Source organism: Leptosomus discolor, chromosome 9 (genome assembly GCF_034619465.1).
Source record: "Leptosomus discolor isolate bLepDis1 chromosome 9, bLepDis1.hap2, whole genome shotgun sequence".
NCBI lineage: Eukaryota > Metazoa > Chordata > Aves > Leptosomiformes > Leptosomidae > Leptosomus > Leptosomus discolor.
This window is the reverse complement of record NC_141399.1, coordinates 30,209,634-30,234,550: the sequence shown is the minus strand read 5'-3', so window position 1 is coordinate 30,234,550 and position 24,917 is coordinate 30,209,634. Positions and strand designations below refer to the sequence as shown.

The window sequence follows — 24,917 nt, the reverse complement described above, 5'->3', positions numbered from 1 at the left end:
GAGTACAACAGTATGCAATTCATTTTCTCTTACTGTAGTAGAGTGCGGATTTTGAAAATGACAGTTTCATGTTGTAAATTTACCGTAAAATTGACAACGGCTGTAAAACCTGTCTGTTCACCTGAGATTTGGTGAAATTGAGCTCACACATCTTTGTGATGCATCTAATGTGATGGCTGTTCCCCTTTTAATAGTCTGCTCAAATCCGCAGTTTGCTTTTAATTCTAGCTTTCTGTTGGTTAAATGGATTGATTCTGTGTAACATGAAGGTGCCTTCAAATCTGCTACGTTCAAATTCGTAAGCACGTTGTTTTTGTGCAGATAATGAAGCATTAAAGCAGTGAACGTAAGTTAAGTATTTTGACTGACATACAAAAAAACCCCGACATAGAACATCCTTTGGCTAAGTATTTCTAGACTTCTTTCACCTCTGTGTCCTTTACAAGAAGCTGTACTGCTTCTGTAACCCACTTCCGTGTTCTACAGAACCTCAAGTAATTTTTTGCAACCTTAATTAAGATGAACGGACTAATTGCTTTGCAGATAGGACACTTTTTTAAGATGAGTGCCTTCTAATCATGAACATTATTCCTGTGTTTGTTTATTTTTAAATGAATAAATAAATACCTATTCTCCTACATCCATTATGACTGGTTTGTTCAGCAAGATTTCTAATAATAAAATACTTCTGCAAGTAAAATAAGGTGAACATTGTACCTGTTTAACTGCAGCTTGCTTCTTACTGTAACTTTGTTACAGAAATGTGGATGTTTAAACTGTGAGAGTTGCGACAAAATTCCAGTGTTGGCCTCAACTAAACCTGGTGTAGGTGTGGGGTGAATTTATTCCATTGGGCTCATTTCCCGGCTGGGCTGGGCCGAATTGGCTTAATGTGTGTGTGTGTACACCTCCCGTATCTCCTCCCTTGCTGATGGAGACGAAAGAAAAGATGCAACTGGGTTTCTGTATTTGTCTTAACTTTAAATGGTATTTGAAGAAGCAGCTTATGTTCTTTCAGACTTTGTGATCTGCAAAGGTCTCATTGTGTATAAATGCCTGGCTGTATGTTTTTGCTCTCAGCAGGCTGTTTTCCTCAGGCTGTGTTCACATCTAATTGTGTTGAGAATATATAATTTTGTTGTTCTCCACTTGGTGAATTTTTGGGCTAGATTCCCATCCACGTGATGTGCAACAGTTTACAAAATGAGCTTTTTGACTGACTTTTTGTCTACATAGTGAAATTACAGTGAGCCCTTTTTTAGCTGTTCTCTTTGCCAACTGGTAATCTCACCGTGTCACAGTATATCTGGTCTCTGACTTGTTTGAAGAGAGCCTCAGAGATGTACAGGGTGGAACTGAGGAAGACTTTTGTGTGGTGCTGCAATGAAAAATTATTTCAAGAGGTGGCAACAGCTGCGGGTGACAATTTAGAGTTGCTGAATAAGTATTGTAATCGGCATTTATCACCGACATCACATGGGTTTAAACACTTCGAGGTGATTGTTCTTGGGCACGGCCTTAGGGAGGGTTATTACCATGACACAGCTAGTTGTCATGGCAATGCATGGAGAAGAGGGAGACTCTTCCTTCCTCGTTTGCATTCTGTACTATGTTAAAGGGAGGCCTGAGATCGTTGGCAAAGCTGCCGTCTTCTTTTTTCAAATGTAACGCCAGTTCTACTATTCGCCCTTCACGTTATGGTTGAAATCACGGCATGTTATGTGCTACTTTTGTGGATTGCCTGTTCTCTGTAAAACGGACGTCGGCTTCTGCTTTCTCATGTTTGGTTGATTGCATGGTGTGTTCTCTTGCTACCCCTGAAGTTGGGCTTTTCTGTGAGAACCAAGTGGATCTCCCTGTATCTGTCAGCCAAGGTGAGAACAAGGTGTCACTGCTGTAAGGACACTCCTGTTCAAAGCTATGTAGGAAAATGGGGTGATGCTGTCTTACAGGTTACCCGGCCTGCTTTCCCTGTAACGCTTCACCTTCACACCCTAAAAGGTGTTTAGTTAAAATGAAAGTTGATACCAAGTAAAGAAAATCTGTGGAAAGTGATATAGTAAATTAGTCTCCCTGAGTTCTTAATGGGATTTGTTATTTAGCAAAATTAAAAATGCTAGCGTTTAATTTCTGTGTGATTAACTGGGAGTCGTAGCCCTGCAGTTCTCTCTGCTCACCTTGGTGGTGCTCAAATAAGGTGAATGGGTCTCTGCACAAATGCTCAAATTACTGTTTTGGAGTCTTAATTTATAGTTAAAGTTTATTTTTGAAGATCCAGTTTTAGAAGTACATTGTAATTATCCCTTAATGGTTTACTTTAGGCAGCTAATCCACTTTCTGTTTCATGTCATGAAATAACAAAAGGTCTTCATAAACCTTACCCTGCTTGGGTCTCATCAGAAAGCGTTTCTGCCAGTGCTAGACTGTTACGTGTATGTGTTCAGCCCGCAAATACATGTGCCGTAGCAAAGAGTGTTTATTATTAAGTGTAAGTCAGACTCACAACTTTGCTAAATATTGTTTTTCTTCTTAGAAAAGTTATTAAATAACTTAATTTTTTTTTTTTGAAACTCTGTAGTCCTTTGCTACACATTTCAAAACAAGGGTTTGTAACTAATGTTTTTACATAGAAAAGATGTGCCAGATCTGAAGTCTCATTTGACGAGTTTCTTCTTAAAAGTTGAGCAGCCCCAAGTTAGTTTTTAATAAAAGGATCTGCAACCTGAAATAGAATTTTATGTGTTTATTTTAGATATTTATTTCATGAGTTTTGGTTGTAGAGCTTAACATGGAATGATTCTTTCTCACAGTTGCTGCAGCCCAAGCCATAGCAGAAGAAAGAAGAAGCCAAAGTGGCGTTAGCCCTATTGCAGTCCAGACCTCAATAAATATAAAGACAGCAACTAAACCAGGTATAATTATTGGTCATTGTTCTTAATGAAGTATTGGGTTCACAAAGGAGAGTTGTTAGGGAATGAATAAAACATCTTTTAAAAGGAAGTTTGATGCTCTTTCTTCAGGAGGCATCAGAGCATAAAGCACCTGGTAGGTGGTTTGTAGATTCATTGAAGGTCTGGTTTTGATGACAGACTTGCTCTTCACTCTCTCAGTTGGTGAGAGGTTCAGTTGGTGAAGGTACCTATCTTTTCAGTGGGACCTAACAACAAAGGTAAATTATTTTTTGTGCTCTGGTCAGGTTACCAGTTTACTTGTTGCTGAAATTGCAAATTTGTACCTGCAAATTCTTAAGCAGTCTTGGTTCTGCATAGCCTGGAAACTAGCTGTCCTACAGCGCTTTGAATTTGTCATGACAAATCTGTTCTCAGATTGAGTTTTCCTAGATTCCTGTAATTCTTGATCATGGGAATTAGTGTGTACAAGAATGAGGATCAGAGCTGAATTTGCAATAAGGGTGTGTTCTCACACGTCTGACTTGTGCTCAGGTTTTCTTTTGACTGTACACATTGGGCCTTTTAATATTGTCTGCTTTCTGCTGCACCATTTAAAAATAGTGGATTGGTTGTTGTGAGGGAATAGAAAGGGGAAAAGGGTGGGTATTCAACTTTCTAAGAATTTTTCAGATGGCATCTTTAATCTGTATATAGAGTGTGTAGTGCTTTGGTGGTATGTGTATCTCTCAGGAAGTTCCATTATCCTTTTGATAGTAAAGAGTTTCAACTTTTTTATTTAAATTTGAATGTTCAAAATAACTGACGGTCATGTGTCTTCAATTTTTCTTTTGATAGTGATAGATGGTTCCACTCTAAGAACGGAAGAAAGACAAAGACTGGCCAGGGAGCGTAGAGAAGAGCGGGAAAAGCAACATGGTATTTTCATGTTTCATTTAAAATATAATTTCCTAACATGTTTGTGATAATGGAATGACTTACTCTCTTACTCCTTGTTCAGTCACTTTTTTTCAGCTTGCTGGGTACAAGAGACAAGGTCTGCTCTTGATCTTGCATCAGTGACTATCTGTGAACCTGAATGGAGAAGTATTAGATTTGAGACAAAAACATTCCAGAGATTTTTAGCTTCTTGAAGCTGTATGTCATTTCTGACCTTCCATTTCTTGATCACCAAGCAAATTTAGCCAGTTTCTTATTGAAAGCCTTAACAAAAGCACTTCTGAAAGTAAAACTTTTAGCTTAGAACTGCTTCCTGTAGCCCTGAAGACTGAGGTTTGGGGAACGCTTATTCAGAGAAAACTGAAAAAGGTTTAGCTAGTTGAATTACTTGATTGCCTTGAACACTGCTTCCCTTGTTTCCTAGCACATTGAAATGACTCCTGGATTGAAGAGTCAGCAGTGTACACTTTATCTTTGCGAAAAATCTGTGACCTAGAGAAGAGCATAAAACTCTTGCCCAGCTTCATGCTGTTTGTGACGTGAATCAGTGTATGTATATGCACCAAGAGATGAAAGGGTCACAGTATGCCCTGCAGTCCTGGTTCTTGGTCTCCCAGCTTGTGAGGAGTGGTGTCTCTCTGGCTTGTATGTTTGTTTCTTAATATAAAAGCAAAGACACACAGCAATGAGAATGATTGTGTTATCCTAACGTGCAGAGAGGATAGGACTAGGACGCATATAAATTCAGAAGTATTTTGGGGCCTTACGTATAGATGCTGCCTGCACATTGTTGGTGTCATTATCTGGTGTCTCAGTTCATTTCATCTGACTAGCCATGGAAAATACTTCCAATGTGTATCCAACCACTAGCTTTTTGTCACAGGACTTGAAGCTTCCTGTTAAACTGAGCACAGCTGTTTCTAGGTGGAGGCTGCAGGGCACAGTGACATAACTGTATTGAACTCGGATGCAGTAACCGTGGGGTTTTCCCATCTTGTAACTGGGTGCTTTAAATCTTTTCATTTTATCTTGTTCTAAAAAAAATGAAAATCACAACGTAGACAATTCCACCTTTTGATACTCAACTCACTACTGACTTAAAAAGACTTCACTGTTATGGTGGCAAGAAAAGTGTATGCTTGACATAAGGTATAGGCATATCCTGACATTCTCGTCTAGGCAGTAAAGTCTAATGGCAGGAAAGGTTCTAATTCCAGCCAACCTGGGGACGTAATTAAAGACCCTTCTGTTGTCATGGGCAGCATTATCCAGCTCTGCAAGCTAATCTTGCTGTATGTTTTTGTTTTCAGTGGTGATAATTTTGCTTGGTAGTCTCTTGCCTGTAAGTTGCATTGTATTATCAATGAATAGTTAAGTTTGATTTTAATTTTTTCTTAAAAATTTACAGCTGCCAAAGAGACACAAATCCTTGAAAAGGAGAGAAAAGCAAAACTCCAGTATGAAAAACAGTTAGAAGAAAGGCAGAGGAAGCTAAAAGAACAGAAGCAGAAAGAGGAACAACGGAGGGCAGCAGTAGAAGAAAAGAGAAAACAAAAAATAGAGGAGGAAAAGGTACTACATGTCCAAGTTCTATGTTTTAAAGAAACGCCTACATTCTTTTCCTGTATTACCATGCTCTGAAGTGGTGTGAAATAGAAATTTATGGAAATGGTGAATGTATTAGAACATAAAAAAGTGTTTTCCATGTCTGTACAGTGGGCTATATAGACACATGTCGTCCTTCCCCATCCCAGGACTGGCTTTAGCTATGCCCGAAGCACTCAGGACTTCAGGAGCTCTGGCTGTTGTTTGGCCACTGGTTATTTTTCACGTGAGCGAAAACCCCACCCCATGTTCCTAGATTTCTAGATTCCTTTCAGTGCACGTTGTAGATTCTGTTTGTAAATCAGCGTGGGTGACAGGTCTTAGACTTTTCTTAGTTCTGTATTTTGCTTCTTGGGAGCCCCGCTGTGGCCTGAGAGGCTCACATTCTTCCAGTTCTTCGAAATTACAGTTTGTTACTGTATGTTCAGTGGTCAGTAATGTTATTGGTGTAGTTACCATTTGACACTTTGAACTGTGTATTGACTGTTCTTACTCAACCCTGCCTTTGCTTTGACTGCCCATGGACCAGTAGAACAGTGTTTGAATTGTGGAGCTTGTTGCCAATTGATAGAAGCTGAAAGTAGAAATAAATACATGAAGTTATGCCATCCCTTTTGAGGAGCATGTCTGCTAGTGTGTGTTAAATATGATGCAAGTTCTGAAAAGGTTCATTTCCAGGGTGTCAGCAGTAAAGGCATGACGCACACATGTGCTTTCATAAGCTAGTTGTAAGAACTTGCTGTAGGTCATTGATGAAGAGCCTGTAAGCCTGGCTGGCTCATCCCTTGGAGTCCAGTATTGTCACATTGTTCTAGCAGTACGTCTTTTTTTACCCTTTTTGACTGGCAGTATTCTACACTGATGTCTGGTTATCTGTAATGGGCTTCTGGGTGTGTTCAGATTGATATTCCACTTTAACTTCATGGAATATTTCACATTGCTGGAGAACAAGCAGAAATGTTTGGGTGGGCCTTGACTGCAGTCCAGTGCAGTATCATCGCTTTAAGCAACTACTTCAAGGAAAAAGCATCCTTTACGGTTCAAGAGGTGTTAGCCCTAAGCCTATAGTACATTTATTCATGTAATTTTGAGGACGGTGAATATGTTTTAAGTGACCACCAGGGTGAATAATCAAGGAAGGCAAGGACTAGCTGATGAGTGTTTGGTTGGTGTTAACCTTGTCTTTCACTTGGCCCCTGGAGAAAGTTGACCTTGTACATAGAGAGTTATACATGAAGAATCCGGCAGGTGGGAAAACAACGTGCACTTCACCTGCCTGTAAACCTTACTTTCAATGAGAAAGTGAAAGCAGATCTTGACTTTGGTACTCTGATGTTAGAAAATAATAACTTTTAAAGAAACTAAGCTGTCTTAGGGCAATATCTGCCAGTAAGATACCATCTACAGTTGTAAATTTAGTAGATAGAAGTGCATCAAAAAATACATGATCTCCAACATTCTTGTTTGGTAATTCAGCCAAGTCTCATTTAGTTAGTCATCTTCCTTAGGTAAAATAGAAGCAGCAGCACAGTAGCAAATACTGTGGAAAAAGATGTAGCGCTCTGCCTAAGAGAGTCTTGAAGACAACTAGCCATGGCTAGGATTGAGATAGCTGTCTTCTCACAGTTACTCAGTTATTCTGTACAGCTGTGCAACTTACTGTTTTGATGTCTTGAGCTGATAACTGATTTTCTCTTGTTTGTAAAATGAAGCCTATGACATTGAAGAGCTACCGCACTGTAGGTACTTCCATGGAAATATCATCTGCAGATTGCATTATGTCTGGGTACTTTGGCACTTTAGGTAAACTCTAGTTCAAGTTTTTCTGACAGAGAGGATGCCAAGCTTTATATTTCAAACAAAAACTTTTAATTTTGTATGTTGTCAGTGAATGGAATCCTTCCTCCCTTCCTTCTAAGTTCACTTTATCTGTTACACGCTGCGACTTTTTTAGTTTGTGTTGTGAAATGGTGTGGAAAGAAGGTGAAAGTCTTGTGTCCTCAAGAGGGAGAAATGTTTGGATAATGAGTCCCCTTGGCATCTTACTGCAATGTATCAGCAATAAATAACTGCTTCAAAAGATCCCTTGGGATATGACTATTCCAGGAGAGAAATCTGTTGTTGACACACGTATGGAAACCTGGCTGAGAAGAAACAGTTCATCCTTATGCACAAGAGCTGAAGTTCCCCCTCTAGCAGTTACTAGCCCTGGAGACAGAAGCGAAAGCTTCTCTCAGTCCTTTTTGTCCTGTCAGCAGTGGTTGTTGAGGTCTGGAGTCGATTGGTCTTTTTTTTGTGGTTTTGCCTTCATGTCTTGCTATTTCTGGTTTCATCATAATCTCTATTAATGCCAGTATCTGTTAAGACTTGGGTCAGTGTTTGTATAGTTCTCTGAAAATACAAATAACCTTATACTTGGTATTTTGTAATGGAGAATTTTTATCACCTCAATAGAAACAGAAATAGTTTAAGGGGTGAGCAATTCTTTTTGCTCAGTTTGGGGTTCATCCCTATTTAGAAAATAAGTAATGCTGTTTACTGAATAGGAAATCTGTTTGGTGGATATTTTAAGTAAAGAGTAGAATAGATTATCTGTGCTTTAGCTGAACCTAATCATGTTTGCAGTGTTTTGAAATCATTAATTGCCATTAACATTGCATGATGGTCTTTGTAACAAAAGCTTATTATCAGGCAGTATAGGTGAAACATTTTAAATCATTCTGGGGAAAAAAAAAAAATCTCTATTTTGTCTTCTGGCATAGCTGTGCTTTATAGTTATAAGCTTCATAGAGATGTGTTTTTGCCGAGAAAGATTGGACCAGATGATTGTTGAGGTCACTTCCAACCTGGTATTCTGTGGTGTTTGATGATAGGAGCGATATGAAGCGGTTATGCATCGTACCTTGGAACGGAATCAGCGACTGGAAACACGGCAGAAGAGATGGTCATGGGGGGGATCTGTAACTCCAGATTCAGAGAGCAAAACAGGTAAGTAGCACCTTTTCTAGCATGGCTGAAATCACAGAATATTATGTGTGAACTCTGCCAGGTGCAGCACTATTCATAGGGACCTGGACATCCTTTCCTGTCTTCATCTTATAACAGGGTCTACGGGTAGCTCTTGGGGAAAGAGTCATATCTGTACTTGACCTGAAATGCTGCTCAGACTTAGAGCTATTTTTGACTTTGTGAAAAGCTAGAGAGAAGCCATATGAGAAATACACCACGTGGCAGCATTGCATTGCTAGCCCCCAACCATCAAATAAGGGGAATTGTAACGTATAATGTTAAAATAATTCCGAGACCTTCAAATGCAGTACATGTAATGGTGTGCTAAGACAGATGTTAGAGAACAAAAAAATTCCAATTGTACTGTAATATTACATCTAAAATATCTTAAACATACCCTTAGAGTTACAGAGTGCTGACTGATTATTTAAATCAGTAATGGGTAAGGAGATACAGTGGGCAGTGTCCAGGCTTCTTGGAGAATAGATTCTATGCCAGATTCAGTGCTCTTTAAGCTCAGATTGTTTCCTGTTTCATACAGTTAGCTGTTTCTGCTTGTAAACATTCTGAAATCAGACCAGCAAATCAGGATTGCAGTGGAAGGGATCTTTTCATGCACTGCCTAAGTGGAAGACCCTGCCCATAAATAAATTACTATAAGTTACTGTCCAGAAATAAAATAAACCAATCAACCAAAAAGCTTCAATTCAGTCTCAGTTGGTGGAATTGTACTGAGTGTGTTTTAGTACTGTCATCTTCTGTCACCTTGAGTGTTGACTTCTAAGTGTTTATTTATAAAATGTTTGAAAGTGGTTTGGTTATAAGTTATCATTATGATATCCAGCTTCCCATTTTTTTTGTTAACTTTCATTGTTTGCTATTTGACCTTGTGACTTAGCTTACAAACCTTCTTCTTCTACAGAACAACAGACCACAGATGAAGGTGGAGCTGGTGGTATTGATTTCTAAAATGTTCTTTTTCTGTTGTTCTGCACTCACTACTAACCTTTTAAACTTCAGTTCTTGTTTTTCTGAAACTAAGGAAAACCATCTTCTTATAGATCTTTTCCTGGATCTTGGCCAGCTGTGCAACAAATGTGATCCCTAAGTAGAAGGCAGCCCCCTATGTTTTTAACTATCCCTCCCAGCTAATTAAACTACAGCTTAAGTCATGGCATCCTGAGGGAATTTTCAGGGAAACGATATGTGCATTTGGGTTTTTAAAGACAACTGAATACAGCATGGGGGAAGAGAAGAGAAATTCTTAGTGGCCTGTGTTTGAATATAAATTAGTTCAGTAGTCTAAGCTTTTTGGGTTTTTTAAGGGCAATTTTGAACCCTTTCATTGTTTCCCAATTTGCAAAAAGTACATGGTGGGTCTTGGTTTGTTTTCTTTTTGCTTTGTTTTACCAGTAATTGAAGTAATATTTGCAAAATCAAATATTTTGCTGAATCTTTGTGAAAGGGAATGGGTCCTTTGTGCAGTTTGATACTTTTTCCATGAAGGGTTTTGCAAAATCAGATCTGTCCAATTACCTAAATATAATTCTATATATTAAATGTGTTTTCATTGGATTTCTGGTGCCTTCCAGTGCACAGCCTGAGCCATTCGTAGAATGTTTTGGATCACTGATATATTTGTCAAGGCTGTATGTTTAATAAGCGAAATTATTTCTTGTAGCCAGTTTAGGATGATAGCTCTCAGCTGAGCCCAGCTAAATCTGAATTCTGAAAGTCTGTGCATGCTCACAGCATTACTAATTCAATACAGCTGTCTTGTAATGCTGACAATATGAGACTTGAAAATGCAATGAAAGTCTGACTGAGTATGATTTAGCTGTTGTGGCTTATTCTGGCAACAGAGCAAAAGCATGTGTATTTTATTTAACTTCTCTCTTCACTTTCTCCACCCAGCATGAATCCCTAATTTTCTCCAAAATTAGCCAGTTTGACTGGATTGGTTTACCTGTTTAACATGTGTTCCTTGGATACATATATAAATCCGATTACTGTATTCCACAGTACCAAATGTCATTTAACCTTGAAACTAGTAAATCACATTTGCCTTCTGTATTTAGGAAAGCACTATTTTTTTTCCTCTTCCGTTCTTTTCTACCGTATCTAATTTTAAAGATAAACTTTGTAACAAGCATAAAATATTCTTTGCTCTCACCTGGTTTATGTGAGGAAATGAGTCTTCTCTGTCCTTTTGATCATAGAGGAAGATCTTCAGTGCTGCTGAAGCATATTAAAAATAAACTCTCTTCCAATAAACATGCTCTTGATGTAATAATAGGTGCTTCAGCTGTATCTTGTGCATCATAAAGTAACAAGAGCAGGAGCAGAGAAGTTCAGCTATGGTAGATCAATTTGGATAACTTGGCACAAATTTTGAAAAAATTGACTATGGAGATAAACAGATAATGCAGTGTTTGACTAAGGCACCTGTGCACCCACACTGTTGTAAATCTGTGTTTGATTTTATGTTGAGGTTTCAAACATACAGCTGTCTTACCTGGGGTGGATAATGGGGAATAATGATTTGGTTTATGCTTCTTATATTTATTCCTGTTTCAGGATCATTCTTAGATTTTTATATTTCTGGGAAGTCCTCACTTAGTTATTATTTAAAAACTACCCAAACCATGTAGGATGCCTAAGTCCAGCCGCCTTTCTTAAAAATGCTTTGTTGGTCCCTTTCATCTGGTAGGAAGACAACAATTACCTTTTTTTTTTTTTTTTTTTTTTTTTTTTAAACTCTGAAAACTGACACCACATAAGGTCTGCTACATTACATCGTTGTGGCTGAGTACTGCACCTTGTCTTAACAGCACATCTAGAGCAAATTTCAATACAATATTATTTTTCCACCATCAGTTTCTGTGGCAGATTTGGAATTAAAGGCTCCATATTTTAAAACGAAAACTATTGGTGAAACAGATTTTAAATACTCTTTACATTACTTTAGAACAAAAGGTTTTCTTGTCTATTGTATTGCTGTGCAAAAAAGTACAGAATCGGGCATGTTCTTCCACAAACCATCTGTGTCAACAGTAATATTTAGGAACATTGACTGGTAAAGCAGCATTTGTGGGTGATAGAGGTAGTGTGCTCTGGAGTGTGAACCCCGTGTAACTGAACACTTCACCAACCATCAGCCATTCTGTATTATGTACAGACAGTGATTGATTGAGACTGCACCAAGTACCCCACTAATGGCCTGAAATTTAAAAATTGATGAAAGCTCCAGAGTCAAATGTTACAGTAGTGACATTGCTGTCAGTGTGAAGATGAAACATGCAGGGTGTGAGTCTGCCAAGAGAAATGGCAAGGCTGTGTAATAAAGCATCCTTGATGACAGAGTCCTTGTAAATGAGGGAGGTTTAGTGATCACTGCTAAGCAAAACTAGATGTTCAGGTGCATGTGTAGTGGAGGTGTGCTATTAGAATAGAAATGGGGCTGCCAGAGCTTCTCCTTACTAAATAAAGAGCTTCCTTGTCCTAGTAGAAATTTGGAAGGAAGTGAGAAATGGATAATCTTATTTTATTTAGCCTAATTTTATCCAACCTCAGACAGGCAGTGCTGCAGCACCCTCTCTCAGTAAAACTCAGTGAGAAGCTAGGATTGATAGGTGCTCGCTCTCATTACAATTTTGTTGAGATACTGTGTTTCCCAGCTCCTTACCCCATTGCAAGCTTTGCTGCTTGGCAGTCATATGCTTTCTTTGGCTTTGCTGCTACAGTTTCCTTTCCCCCTTCCTTTAAAAAAATACAGATGTTTGGTATCAAGTCGGATTTGTGTTGTTTGCTTCTTTCATTTCAAATCCCTTGACGTAAGTATGCTAACTTTCCCCCCAAAACACAAAAGATATTTGAGGTATTTTTTCAAAAGATATTTTGTAAATACCTATGTAACCAGACTAACTTACCCAAGAATATCCCGACTGTCCTCTAAAGCTTGTTTTCCTAGTGAATTGTCCACAGCTATAAAGTTTGCAGAAGCTGTCCTGTGGCTGAGGTAGGGAAAAAGTTGATCATGTATTTGCAATGTATTGATCAAAAAAGCATTGGATTCTTAAGATCATAGACAATTAATGCAAAGTAAAATTTTCTGGAAAAAGAAAACTCAAATAACTGTATGAATACCCTTTACCAATTAGATTTTTTTTTTTCTGTCAAGGCATCAGTGGAGATACTAGCTCATGCCCTCACCACTGGTCTACGTTCCCCTGAAAAAGAGACTGATTTTTTGTTGTTGTTGTTGTTGTTTTTTGTCTGAACAGTCATATTTAGCCTCTACTTTTTTTCTTTTGAGTCTTCTAGTCGAAGTTTCATCCCTTGTCTCTTTACTAAACAGCACAGCCCACCTCCAGAACTTGTAAACTTGCTAGAAAAGAATTGCTTTGCTCAGTGTAATTTTCTCAAGGCAAGTTTTAATTTTTTGCCCTCTGGGTCTCAGTAGGTGGATGATAGACCAAGCCTTAGATTTCATGCAAGTGCCAAAGTCCTAATTTGAACCAAGAGACGTTTGTATGAAGCATCTCCAGGGTGTTTGGAGACCTTAGTTGGATGCTTGAGTTCAGGCAGGAGCCAGGCTTTCTTTTTAAGAGCAGACGCTAGAGGGTAGTCTTTACCTTCAAAAACACCCGAATACATGGATTAGGAGTTTCCTGGTTCTAGTTATCCCAGTACTCTGGCTTCATTCATAGAGTGCCCTTTTTATTGTTATTATGTTGGGAAAGTATATGATAAGCTTAGATCTTCATTTCTTAACTAGATTCAGTGGATCCCCCTTGCTCCCTCTTACCCACGGGGACTTTGCTTTTGTTCACTGTGACAAGAGCTTGCCACTGTTGTAGCTTCAGCTCCAAAATCTGGTTTTCACTTCACGTGGTTTTGCAGGAGGCCCCTAGCTCAGAAAGCCTGCGTTGGGTACATGTGCCAAAAGTGCAATGCAGAGGCAGGGCTGTCTGTAGGAGTCCTTATGTCCTGGCTCTTACTATAAGGAGCTGCTAGAGCATGCTGGCTAAAGGGAAAAGACGCTGCCTCTGTGGTGAGTAGTGCTGCTTTTTCCTTTGGTACTTGTGCACTAATGAGTTCAGATTAATCAACTCTGCTGTCCCGTACGCCAACAAAATTGATTACTTTTGTTCGATTTGTTGTAGAATTCCTTGTGTTTATTATGCTAGTCTGCGCTACTTGGCGTGCATGGCCGTTTTCTGCTTATTGAGTTTCCATAGCAACAGGTACATGCTTTTCCAAGACTTCCACGCTCTGGAGTAGTGTTCATCCTGAAAGTACATTATTTGAAATTAAAAAGCAGGTATTTATCTGACTTGTAGTAAACTTGAAATTTTGCCATTTGAGATGTGGGTTTTATGTGTATATATATATATATATATCTGTTTCTGTGTGTATACACATACAAAAAGAATAATTAACCCGCTTGTGGCAGGTTTTTTTCAGAAGAGTTGGAAAATTGGTAGGAAACATGAACTTAAGGATAAATTTTCGAGAAAAATTGGGAATTTCTAAAATAGTTACAGCAACCCTTGGGAAGTAATCAGAAATAGGAACGCTTTCTTGCCTTTCCTCAGGACTTGCCTTTATCCCTCCAAAAGCATTTGGTTTCTTTTGCTTTTGTGAACTAGTGATTGAAAAACTGTTTTCACGTACCTTCATGTGGAAGGAATTAAGAAAGAAATTACTGGGGTTTAGGTTTTGTTGTTACTTTTTCTGTCTTAACCAGTCTGGTAACAACACACAACCTCAGTAGCTTTTGTCTTTACACATTAGGAGCACAGGGTTTATAAATCACTTGTTTGCATACATACACATAAAATCTTGGCATAACTCCACTAAACTAAGCTAAATACCTTTTCTGTACATGTTACAGCTGGTGCTAATTGTATCAAATGTGTTCAAAGGAAAAAAAAAACGGGAATTTCTGTTTCTCATTCGTCAAAACTGGAAATAGCTTTCAGGATGTAATACTTCCAAAGTTAGCTCACGGCAATGTGTGAAAGGTTCTTCCTCAGGTATGAAGATGAATTCTAAAGTAAGCGCTTCTTTACACAGCCGGCAAGCGGTCCACCTCCACAGCAAACCTCAAACAGACAGAAGCTGTCATGAATAAACGGTTGTCATCATCTGCAGCGCTTTTAAATGCTTCTGATCGAAGTAAGTGTTTGTGTGTCTGCTGGTAGCAGGTGTACTGCTTAACTGTTACTTGGGGAGGAGACAGGAGATGGAGTGATACTCCTCTTCCTCCCTTTCTGTGTAACTCACTTCATATTTTGACCTCAGATGCATTTCATGCCGTTTGTTAATCCAGCTTGACTGTTTAGGGCTTTGACCCAGTTGATGTGATCTCTGTTAGAGGAGAAGAGTAACGGTAAAAATTGCTGGTTTTTTATTTTTTATTTCTGTAATTGTTTTACTAAAGTCAAATCTTGATGAATGATTGATTCACAAATCAGTTCACATCATCTTTATGGGTTTGCATGCCTTAAATCACACCCTCAAATTTCAGCAAAATAGAAATAGTACAAAAATAAAGTTTGCCTTGTTCTGTTAGCTTCAGTCGTTTGATTGCCTGTGGAAAGGAAAAAATCAACTTAGTTTTGGCATCTTTCTGTTGTCCCAGTCAAATACTCTGTAGACACTCTCTTTCTTTTTAATATTAGAATTCTGCTTTAACCAAATAGAGAAGGATGCATGAAAAGCCTCAACACCTGTGGGAGTTTTTTGAGTGAGAGGAGACCGTTTTGTTTTGACCTGGAGTTCTAGCATGATTATAGTCATAGCATGCAGCCCAATAGATTAGTATAATCTTGATACTGATACTCAAATTATGCATTTCTTAAATGTAGTGCACACCACTGCTTGCAAGCATTCTGGATTACTTATTGTGCCAATGACTACCAAGGAACAGAAATGGCCTGGAAGCCAGCTGCTTCTTTAATTTTTTTTTTTTTAAGAGTTTCTGAGAGTGTTTGCACTGTAGAGATTGTTTACCAGTTTCTGTGGCTTCCAGTCGCATTTTGAGTTGCAACTTTGGGGTGGACGAAGCTCCTAACTGGAGCCTGTCATGTTTAAAATGTGTACCATGCAATGAGTCTTAACAGGGCTGTAGAGAGTGAGATAGATCTCTGGTTTTCCCACTCTCTGGTAAACCTGTGCATGTGAGTTTCCCCTCTACCCCGTCCCGATACATTCTGTAAATCATGGCAATCTGCTTTCTCTGAAGTAAAAACAAAACAAACAAACAAAAAAAACCCAAAAAAACAAATCAAAAAAAACAACCCACACCACATCAAATTATGAAACACAAGGAATTGTCCTCATCTACTTATTAAGAAAAGTAAAAATTATTTGCGTGAGCACGTATCAGCTTGTTTTAGCCAGAGATTTCCTTGTGGGGAATCTTCCCAGTGTTTCATAGTAACCTGCCTGTATCACTGATGTTTGGGGTTGTTTGTTTTTTTTTTTTTTTTTCTCAAAATGATGAAGAGCATTAATAAGCTAAGAGCTGTTTAATACAAAAAGAAGTTCAACTAGGTCTATGCTGCAGTGTTCTGTCAATCTGCAACCTTTGATGAAATGAGCTATGCTAGAAGAATCCCTAACATGGACACAGCTAACAGTGATTTTGCTGGTTCATGTTGGAAGATGATGCAGCAGAAAGACTTCTACTCATACACTGTATGCCTGGCAGGGGAATCAGTGAATATACCTGTACTGGCATGACTGCAGGGCCTCTGAGTCACTGGAGACTGTTTTTGATTTTAAATGATATTTATATATAATGTGTCTGCAGGGCTCAGCTCTGAGTCAGAAATAGGGCTGTAAAGTACAAATTAAGCTGCTAACAAAGGAAGTCACTAATTATCAACTAATTGAGATTGCTTTCAAACTTACTGTCTTACCTTGAAATCCTTTGTGAATCCTTGTTCATTTTGGAGGAGAAATTCTCACGTGGCCCAGAATACAAGAAATTTGGACAGGAGTCCAACTGATCCATGTGGTCAGGATGCAGAGGTTGAGTAACTGACTGGTTTAGATCACCACAGCAAGTTAGAGCGATTCTATGCTCTTGATCTGGCACTCAAGAAAAAATGACTGTTTGGTGAAAGATGGCTAAATTCAGATGATGGAAAATACAGTCGCAGAATTAACCAGATTGCTTCTGCCGTGCATGTGTGCCTGGGAAGGTGGAGGAGCAGAATGCAGAAATGAAAGGAAGATGCTTGTGCTTGGATCAGTGGAGTATTTCATCAGCTGTATTCTGTGTTAATTCTGAGCTCGCTCTTACTCGTAGAGTATGTGAGTAATCGCCTCTTTTAGTTATTTACTTGTTTTAAAAGGCTTGCAAGGGTGGCCTCAGTGGGTCAAACAAGAAGTCTCTTGAAACTGGCTTCCTGCTGCTATGATCAGTAACATACAGGAATATAAGAAATAATGCTTTATATAGAGTAATTCTTCCCTGATCCAGTTTTCCTGATTCTGAAGGATTCGTGCTATAAAGTGACTTAATTACTCTTCTGTATCTTAGGGCAGTGGGGCAGGTGTTGGAGGGGACTTGGAGGCTTTTGACCGTAATTAATCCATGCACTTTCACTTCCAGGTACCACAAAGAGAAGTGCCTCATTAAACAGACTGAATAACAAAGTTCCTCTACATTCTCAGCAGTCAGCACTCAAAGGTTCGCAGGTGGAACAGAAAGGTGCTAGAAACCAGTTTGTTTTGAGAATTGGGAGGCAGTAAATGGGATATTTGAAGTTGACTTTAAACCATGTCCCAGTTCCATTATAAGTGTTTTTACTCAGGCTTTCACTGCTGTGCATATGTAGTCTGCGCTGTGGCATAAATACCATAGGCACATTGCAGTGCCAAATATTGGGTAACTGTGTCTATAAACCAGCCTTATTCCTCTGAAAAGTGGAAGGGTGGGGGGAGAGTAGACAAATGGTAGCCAAACCACTTAGCTCATGAGAAAACGGTGCTTCATAATGATAGATCAGTGGTTTTAGCTGAGTGGCAAAAGCAAAGCACGGGAATGGCAGTTCAGAAAATCATATATATAAATATCTTGTTAAAAATAATCTTCCTTACGCTTGGTCTCTAGGAGGAACAGAAAAGAAGAGGAGCACATCTTTGAATAGAATGAGTAGTAAACCCCAATCCTCTCCAGAACTAGAAAAAGTGAAAAAGGAAGAAAAAACAGGTGGTTGTTTCAAAAGCTGAATATTTCTTTTTAAAGCCATTCATAGTAAAGTTTAGATAGGCTTACTTCACTAGTTTCCTTGGTTCTTAAATTTTTAGGACTTTTTAATGGCTTTTTAGTTATCCAGTGATAAAGATAGAATTCTAAATGGTAAAGATTAAATTTCTCCCTTTGGACAAAAAAGAAATCCTGTAAGAAGGACTTTGACTTTCTTAAATGGTACTGTAAGTAGATAGCAAAGTGTCTCTGCATAAGAGAGAGATGTATTTGAAAGCTGGTAGGTTTAAATATAAGACAGAGTAAAAATGTCACTGATATGTTCACTTCTTAGTTAAATCTTACCTTTGCTCTTTAAGCTTTCTTTCATTATTCAGTTTAAAAGCAACTTCTCTGTTTCTGCTGCTGCCCTAAACTTTGTGCATGCCAATGAAGGAGGAAACCTGTTCTCCCTTCAGTCTCTTTTGGTCTGTATATTCCCCACTAGGTTACAGATATCTCTTTTCTAGGAACTCTTCCTAAAGCTGAAGACTAGCAAATTTCTAACATGTTTTTCCCTTTGAGTTAACAGTTCTCAGACTTTCCTTTTTAGCAGCTATTGCCAAATGTGGAAATGATACTCTGCTTGAGAATCTTTCCTGTATGGGAGGATGATGGATGCTGTCCATGTGAATTTGTATGTGCAAATGAAGCCTGACATAACTGTTTGCTTTGACTTGCAAGTCTTCTGTTTACTGTGTCAGAACAGCCTTTCCTGCAATCTAGAGAATACAGCTCAAGAGCTGGGTCAAAAAATTTTCAGACTTTGACTGGCTTCAGCATTCTGCTCTGTTGTATGCCAGCCAGTCTTTGCACATTAAAATTATTTCTGTTAAGCAAGCTGAGGACAAGAAGTGCAACATAAGAGATTGCAGTGTTTAACCCTTCTGTGCTTTTAGTTTGGATTTCCCTCTCCATGGCTTCTGTATTTTTCTTTCCAAACGGTTATGATTTGCAACAATGCTCACAAACTGCCTTTGCTTTGTACTGCTTGTCTTTTTCATTATATGATTTCATGTTGGATCCTTTTTGATTTGTTCCCATCATTTAGCTCGTCGTTCCCAGCTCAGTCCTCTGGACAGTAGCGTAATCAGTCGCCTCCTCGCCCCCACGCAGGCCTCCTTAGCTAGGAGTAAAAGTGCTGCTACATTATCGGCTGATGGACAAGATCCCTCAGGTAACAGGAGGGCAGCAAAGCCTGAAAGTTTTATGCAGTTGCTCTTCAAGCAAGGACTTACATGATAGTCGCTAACAGTGCTACACCTAAGTATGAATCAGATGGTTAATATATGGTTCTGTGTAATATTACTTATCCAGTACTCTCTTTGACCAGTAATAACCAATTCATATGCTATGTTGCATGTTTACTTTAAAAAAACATGGAATAATACTGGCTTGTAAACTTCAGTGCCAGTTTACTTGCTCTGCAGAGAACCAGATGCTGTTGTTCATCTTGGGTTTTGTTTGTGTTTTTGTTTTAGCTGACAGAAACCTCAAATGACCGAGACATTTGTCTCAGGTCAGAGAGCAGTGTTAGGAAGTTAAAGGGAAAAAAAAACCAAACAACCAAACATAAAATTTCAAAGGAGGCTGAAAGGAATAGGTGCAAAGCCTATATTTCTCTAGGAGGAGGAACTTGTAGGAACATGACAAAGCAGTTATCTTAAGTGCAGGGAGCCCGAGCTGGCTTCAGTCAGGTTGATTGTAGAAGGAGAGGCGTGCTAGAAGGAGAAGATATTGTAGAGAAGCCCTGGCTGGCTCAAGCAATTTCAGGTTGGTGCAGACTGAACTGACAAGCCCATACTGTGGTTCAGCTTAATACTAGCACAGGAATCTCTGCGTCGTGGGCCAGCCCTAGCTGCATCCCACATGTCTTATAATTGTTACTGGTTATAACAGTGGCCCAGTACATGTGTATCTGGAACCAATGTGGAGTCCTTTCTCCTTTCTTACCTTACAACTTGCGTTCCCAGTTTTTCTTGTTTCCTCTTCAGTATGTTCTTCCATCTTAATTTATTATCTTATGCCACTGAACTTGGTCCTTGTTGGTAATGGGGACACTTCTACACTGTTCCCCTTGTGTAACAATCAGTTTTTACTTCTTTTTGTTTGTAGTCAGTGGTCATATTTTTGCACACCTATCTATGTGCCACTTTTATTTTACCATGAATGTTTCATTCATGCCAGATGGGGAAGTACCATCTTTTTCACTCTTACTGACAGCATGTGACTTATTCACTATTGCTGAATTAAAGATACCATTTACTTTTTATCAGTTTACTGAAAGGTACTTTCTTCATTTCAGTAGAAATGTACCTGAGCCTTAGCACAAACTATGCGCAAACTGAATGCAGTTCTCCTTGCACAAATGCTGTAAATATAAAAATAAAATGTATTTTCCATAAAGTTACAAAGTTAAGCACTGGCATCTGTCACAATTTATTCGGACTATAGAAAAATCTAATACTTAGTTTCAGGAGTAGATTTTTACATCTGTGTATCCTTATCCATCTATAATTATGTTAGTGGAAAAGTAGGTAGAAGATACAATTTCTTTGAATATCTTATGCATGAAGAGATTGATACTTCAGGTAGGACAGGTATTTTAGTTTAACAGTTGACTTTTTTTTCTTCATAGGTTTGTTTTACACCACCTATTTTGATTAGTTAGTGTGAATAAAAGGCACACATATGTAGTAGTAAAGGGTTCAGAGAGGGAACATAGAATAAAATAGTGTTGCACAAAAGCTTATTTCACAAGAAAAGTTGGTAAAGTAGTGCTCAGATTCCTAATGTAATGCTGCTTTACAGCTACTTTTTGAAAAGAAGGAAGATTTCCTCCTTGAGTATGGGGGAAACATGCTTAAAATTTGAACTTGTCGTGAAGAACTTGTAAAGAGAAATGCTAAGCCATTAAAACTGAAGTATTTGTGATTAGATGCAGCTTGACTAAAGTAACACTGGTGTATTGCAAATTTAGGTGTTGTTTGGAAAATCATTTTATTTTTATCTACTCCAAACTGCTGCTTTAAAAGTGGTTTTATTCTTGGTGCTGTTGCTTCCACAGTACTAATCGTGTGGTGGTGGTGTCTGTGTCTGTGACCCATTGCAATGTGCACTGCCTGTGGTGTTTCTCTGTATGGTTTCTAACACACACAATCTTTCTTTCTCTCTTTCTCCCTCTTCTTTTTCTCCTGTTCTTATGCTGTGCACTTGGTTCTCGTTTTGTCTTGTCAAATTCCTAACTTTTATAGAATCTCACCTCTGTCCTCGTTCAGCTTCAGCCAGTTCCATCAATTCCCCAGTCCCAGCTCCTAAAGTGCCCGTGCGCAGTCGTAGCATCGACAGATTGAAGTCCTCTGTATCTTCATCTGATGCAAGTTCACCAGATTCAACCCAGGTTTGTTGAAGATCCACAGGAATTAGGTTTGTATTAATCGAGGGGGGTTGGAACAGCTCAGGATGGGATTCTGTTTCAACAGTTTGCTTGCTTATTGAAATGTTCAATAGCATTTGCTTCAGAAACACAGTATTGAAATCAAATTGGATGTCTCTCTGGTGTCTTAGAGGCACGCTGTTTGCTGCTTATGGTTCCCAACGTTTAATTTGGGTAACGTATTGACTGGGTCTATTGTTTTTGGAATGTAAAGGAAATGTAAAGTACATCTTGTTGAGAAGTTGTATGTTTGTTGTGGTGGCAGCTCCTCTGTATTCCAGAGAGTGACCATTATTTTGGTTTTATGCGTGTTAGAAATCCGAAACAGAAAAACCATCCCCAGGTTCTGGTTTAAGACGCCCTCCCTCGCCATCTGTGTCTGCCCGTAGAAGATCCCCTTCTCCTGCTAATTTGGTGAAGCGTCCTCCATCACCTTCTACAGTTAGGTATGTGTCCGGGTTAAGTAACTTTTCTATTCAGAAGTACATGAAGGCTGCTTCCTCCCTCGGACAGCTGTGCTGTTAGCATTTGGATGACCTACCTATGCCACGTTTATACACGTAAGGACTTCACTTTTGTTCTGATACCTCTTTTCCACCGTAGGGATGCAGCCCTTACTCAAAACTTTGTCTCTTTTGTGCAGACAAAATACACCCTGGTTTTCTGTACAGTCTGTGTACTAAAACCAACAGGGAGCATGCAAGCTTCTGAATGAGATGATCTGCCTGTATTTTTGTAGGAGGTTTCTTGGATTGGAGTCACAGGGTTCATCCTTGATGTGGAGTAAATGGAGGTCTGGGCTAGCAGACCTGTTTTGATGTTAGCCCACAAGTAGCGAGACCGGGTGCCCAGGGTATTTTGGAATCCTGTATTTGAGTTTTATGAGGAAGGCACCAGTAGTTTGTGTGTGGATTTAGTTTTAAAAGCAAGGTACATAACATAAACTAACCAGAGTAGACTGCTGTTCTTAGTTGCGTGTTTGAGGTTTTCAATGTTAGCCCTGAAAAATACTCTCTATTTCAGCAGACAAAAGACTCGCCCACCTTCACCTAGTGTGTCAAAACAAAGGCCACCATCTCCTACTCCAGTCTCTAAACCGGCACCCATCCAACGTCCACCTCTTACGCCTGGTGTCATAAACATTACCAAAAAGAAAACTGAAGCAGATAGCAAACCAAAGGATAAGAGCACAGAAGGAACAGGACAAGAGCAAGGTGCTTCACCAGCCTTGGACAGGGATGTGGTAGCAGCTAGCACAAAAACCAAAGAAGGTGAGTGTTTCTCAGTGACTGACACACTCTTATTCAAGACATCTCCAGTGTGTGCTACGACTGGTGAAATAATTTGTTCATGAGGGAGACTACTGGAGGGTAGGATGCTTTAAGGCAGAAGCTGTTCATTGCTGGTTATTTATACAATGATTTTACGTGGTATGACTTTTGGGTAGGGATTTTAGTGCAGTAGTCAGTTTATTTGACTTGGAGTTTTAAGTCCAGAGCTTTCAATGTTATTTTGTACTATAATTTTAAGAGAAGCAAAAATCCTGTTTGCCTTTTGGACTTCAGGCAAACTAGCTGAGAGATCTACTAGCTTAGGTTTGCAAAGGCAATAGTTAAACTATGTAAAGGTCTTTCAGTCCAGTTGGTAGTTCTTAAAATTGCTCATCTAGAGACCTGCATGGAGGAAGAAGTCAGCTATTGGTGCATCACAGTCTGAGAGCCAGCTTTCACAAAGCTAGAAGGCTGCCTCAGTCTCAATTCCAGTGGATGTGTAATCATTGCTGCCTCAGGAAAACGTGGTCATTTCATGGGTCACACCGAGAAATTATCTTGGTAGAATAAGGAGAGCCACATACTGGATAAGCAGTTAGTCTAGTCATCTTCATCGTGCCTAGTAAGGACAGCCTCTGTCCCTCTTACCGGAAGAGCGCCATCTGCCGTCTCCAGAACAGAATCTGGGAGAGCCTTCTGATGAGGTCTGGTAGGCAGTTCTCTGTGGAGAAGGACTTAGGGGAGACTTAACAGGAGAAGAAGGGATCGTTGGAGTTTAAACTACAGCCGGTGAGCAGTACTGAGGGTGAAAAACCTTCAGACGTAAGGTAAGTGGGAACATATGCTTGCTGCACGTTATGGCATGTACAGTTCCTGTTCTGCATTCCTCAGCTGCTGCGCTTGTCTGTGATTTCCGAGGCTCTTCCTGACACTGTTCAGTGTTGGTGATTCTGTGTGAAATAGCGTTAGTCGGCTGAAGAACTCATTTATGCTACAGGTCTTCAAGCATATGTTCCTGTAGAAGGAAGCCTGGATGTCATAGCCAGCTGTGGTTGTTTGTATGAAGTTGCACATCCATCTTCAGTGTCACGGCATTCATCTTTGCAGTCAGAGTGTCCATCCCTCACCTTACTGTGACAAATGTCTTGCATGCCTCAAAGGGGGCATAATCAATTGCAATCAGTGTCATTGGTTGTTGAAACCTCCATAACAACTGTCCTATTTCTGTATCTTCCAGTTGTTCTGGAACAAGAACACCTGTCCTTGTTCTTGGATGCCCCACCTGTCTCCTCTCCACACTGACTTCTGGAACTGTATTAACCCAGTTTGTTTCCATTTTAGTTTATTGCTAATGTCCAAGCTAATTGTCTTTGGAGTAGATCATAATGGCTGTGGGTGAAGCTCTTTGACATGTACAGGACAAGGAAATAGTAGCCATTTTCTTCAACCTAGAGATGATTTCATTTATCTCTTTGAATGTTGTGGTACACTGCAATATGGCTAAGTGAGGCAAAAACTTTATTCCTAAAAAGTTGCTTTCAGTTCTCAAGGCAATTTTCATTTTACATGTCTGTTCACCCTGTGGGTTGGTGCAATACGATACTCCAGACAGCTTCTGAGGTCAAAATGCCCCAATGAATGACATGGGGCAAATCAGTCTCTAGGTCTTGTAGGTCCAACCTAATTTCAACTTTGTGTAGTTGTATCTTCTTACCATCTCTTCTCCTTCAAACTAAACTTGATTGCCTGTTGCTGACATGGCAATCAAGTTTTTGGTCTTATTTTTTTCTATCTTCCTGCTGAAATATACTGTTCTGCCGTAAAACACTTTCTATTTTTCAGTGACTCTGAGAAGTTGTCATTTCTGGCAGCAGCCTTTCACAGCTTCTCTGAGTGTTAAAAGGCTTGTTTCAACTTAAAGCATAAGAAGCGCTCCTTCATGAGCTCTCACCTTATGCATGATGATAGGTAATAAACTATCACGGAGCCTCACTCTCTTGTGTCTGGGTAGTGAAGGCTTTGGAATATGATTCCTAGATTGATTGTGAATAAATGACTTGCCTTGGAATGTGCTGGAATCTTCCCTCCATCCAATTAATACTACAACACAAGCATGCTTGTGTTCTTCCTGTTAAACTGGAAAATAACAGTCCGGTAAGGAACTGACACCAGATTCTCCTCATGTAGCAGATCTGTGTAATATTCTTCTCTATCTTACATTAAAAAAAAAAAAAATTATAGGGAGAAAAGGAGGAAATTCAATTCTTCACAAGTTGCACATCTGTATCCTTCCTACTCAGTTGGCAACCAAATATGGCTGAAGAGGAACTGCCTAAAGGCAGTCTGTATTCCTAATGGCTGCAAGTCTCTTAATAGCGCCTCTTTGCTCTTAAACCACAGGCTGGAATTAAGGCCAACAGATCAGCTGTCAGTCCTATAGATGCATTTTACAATTGTTCTGAGACATTTCTCTTGCCTGTTTTACT

The 24,917-nt window shown here is 39.3% G+C and overlaps 1 protein-coding gene across 1 annotated transcript in view; it reads left to right on the top strand.

The window, feature by feature from the left end:
- The first annotated feature begins 1,795 nt into the window (after positions 1-1,795).
- The window catches only part of MAP7D3 (MAP7 domain containing 3), a 31,523-nt gene continuing 8,401 nt past the window's right edge, over positions 1,796-24,917 (top strand). The window contains exons 1-13 of the mRNA XM_086470669.1: positions 1,796-1,874; positions 2,811-2,912; positions 3,747-3,827; positions 5,257-5,420; positions 8,327-8,441; positions 9,385-9,417; positions 14,541-14,642; positions 17,089-17,187; positions 17,590-17,688; positions 18,776-18,901; positions 20,979-21,124; positions 21,476-21,606; positions 22,187-22,431. Coding sequence (XP_086326795.1) covers positions 1,796-1,874; positions 2,811-2,912; positions 3,747-3,827; positions 5,257-5,420; positions 8,327-8,441; positions 9,385-9,417; positions 14,541-14,642; positions 17,089-17,187; positions 17,590-17,688; positions 18,776-18,901; positions 20,979-21,124; positions 21,476-21,606; positions 22,187-22,431 — 1,522 coding nt within the window. The remainder of the gene's footprint in view (positions 1,875-2,810; positions 2,913-3,746; positions 3,828-5,256; positions 5,421-8,326; positions 8,442-9,384; positions 9,418-14,540; positions 14,643-17,088; positions 17,188-17,589; positions 17,689-18,775; positions 18,902-20,978; positions 21,125-21,475; positions 21,607-22,186; positions 22,432-24,917) is intronic.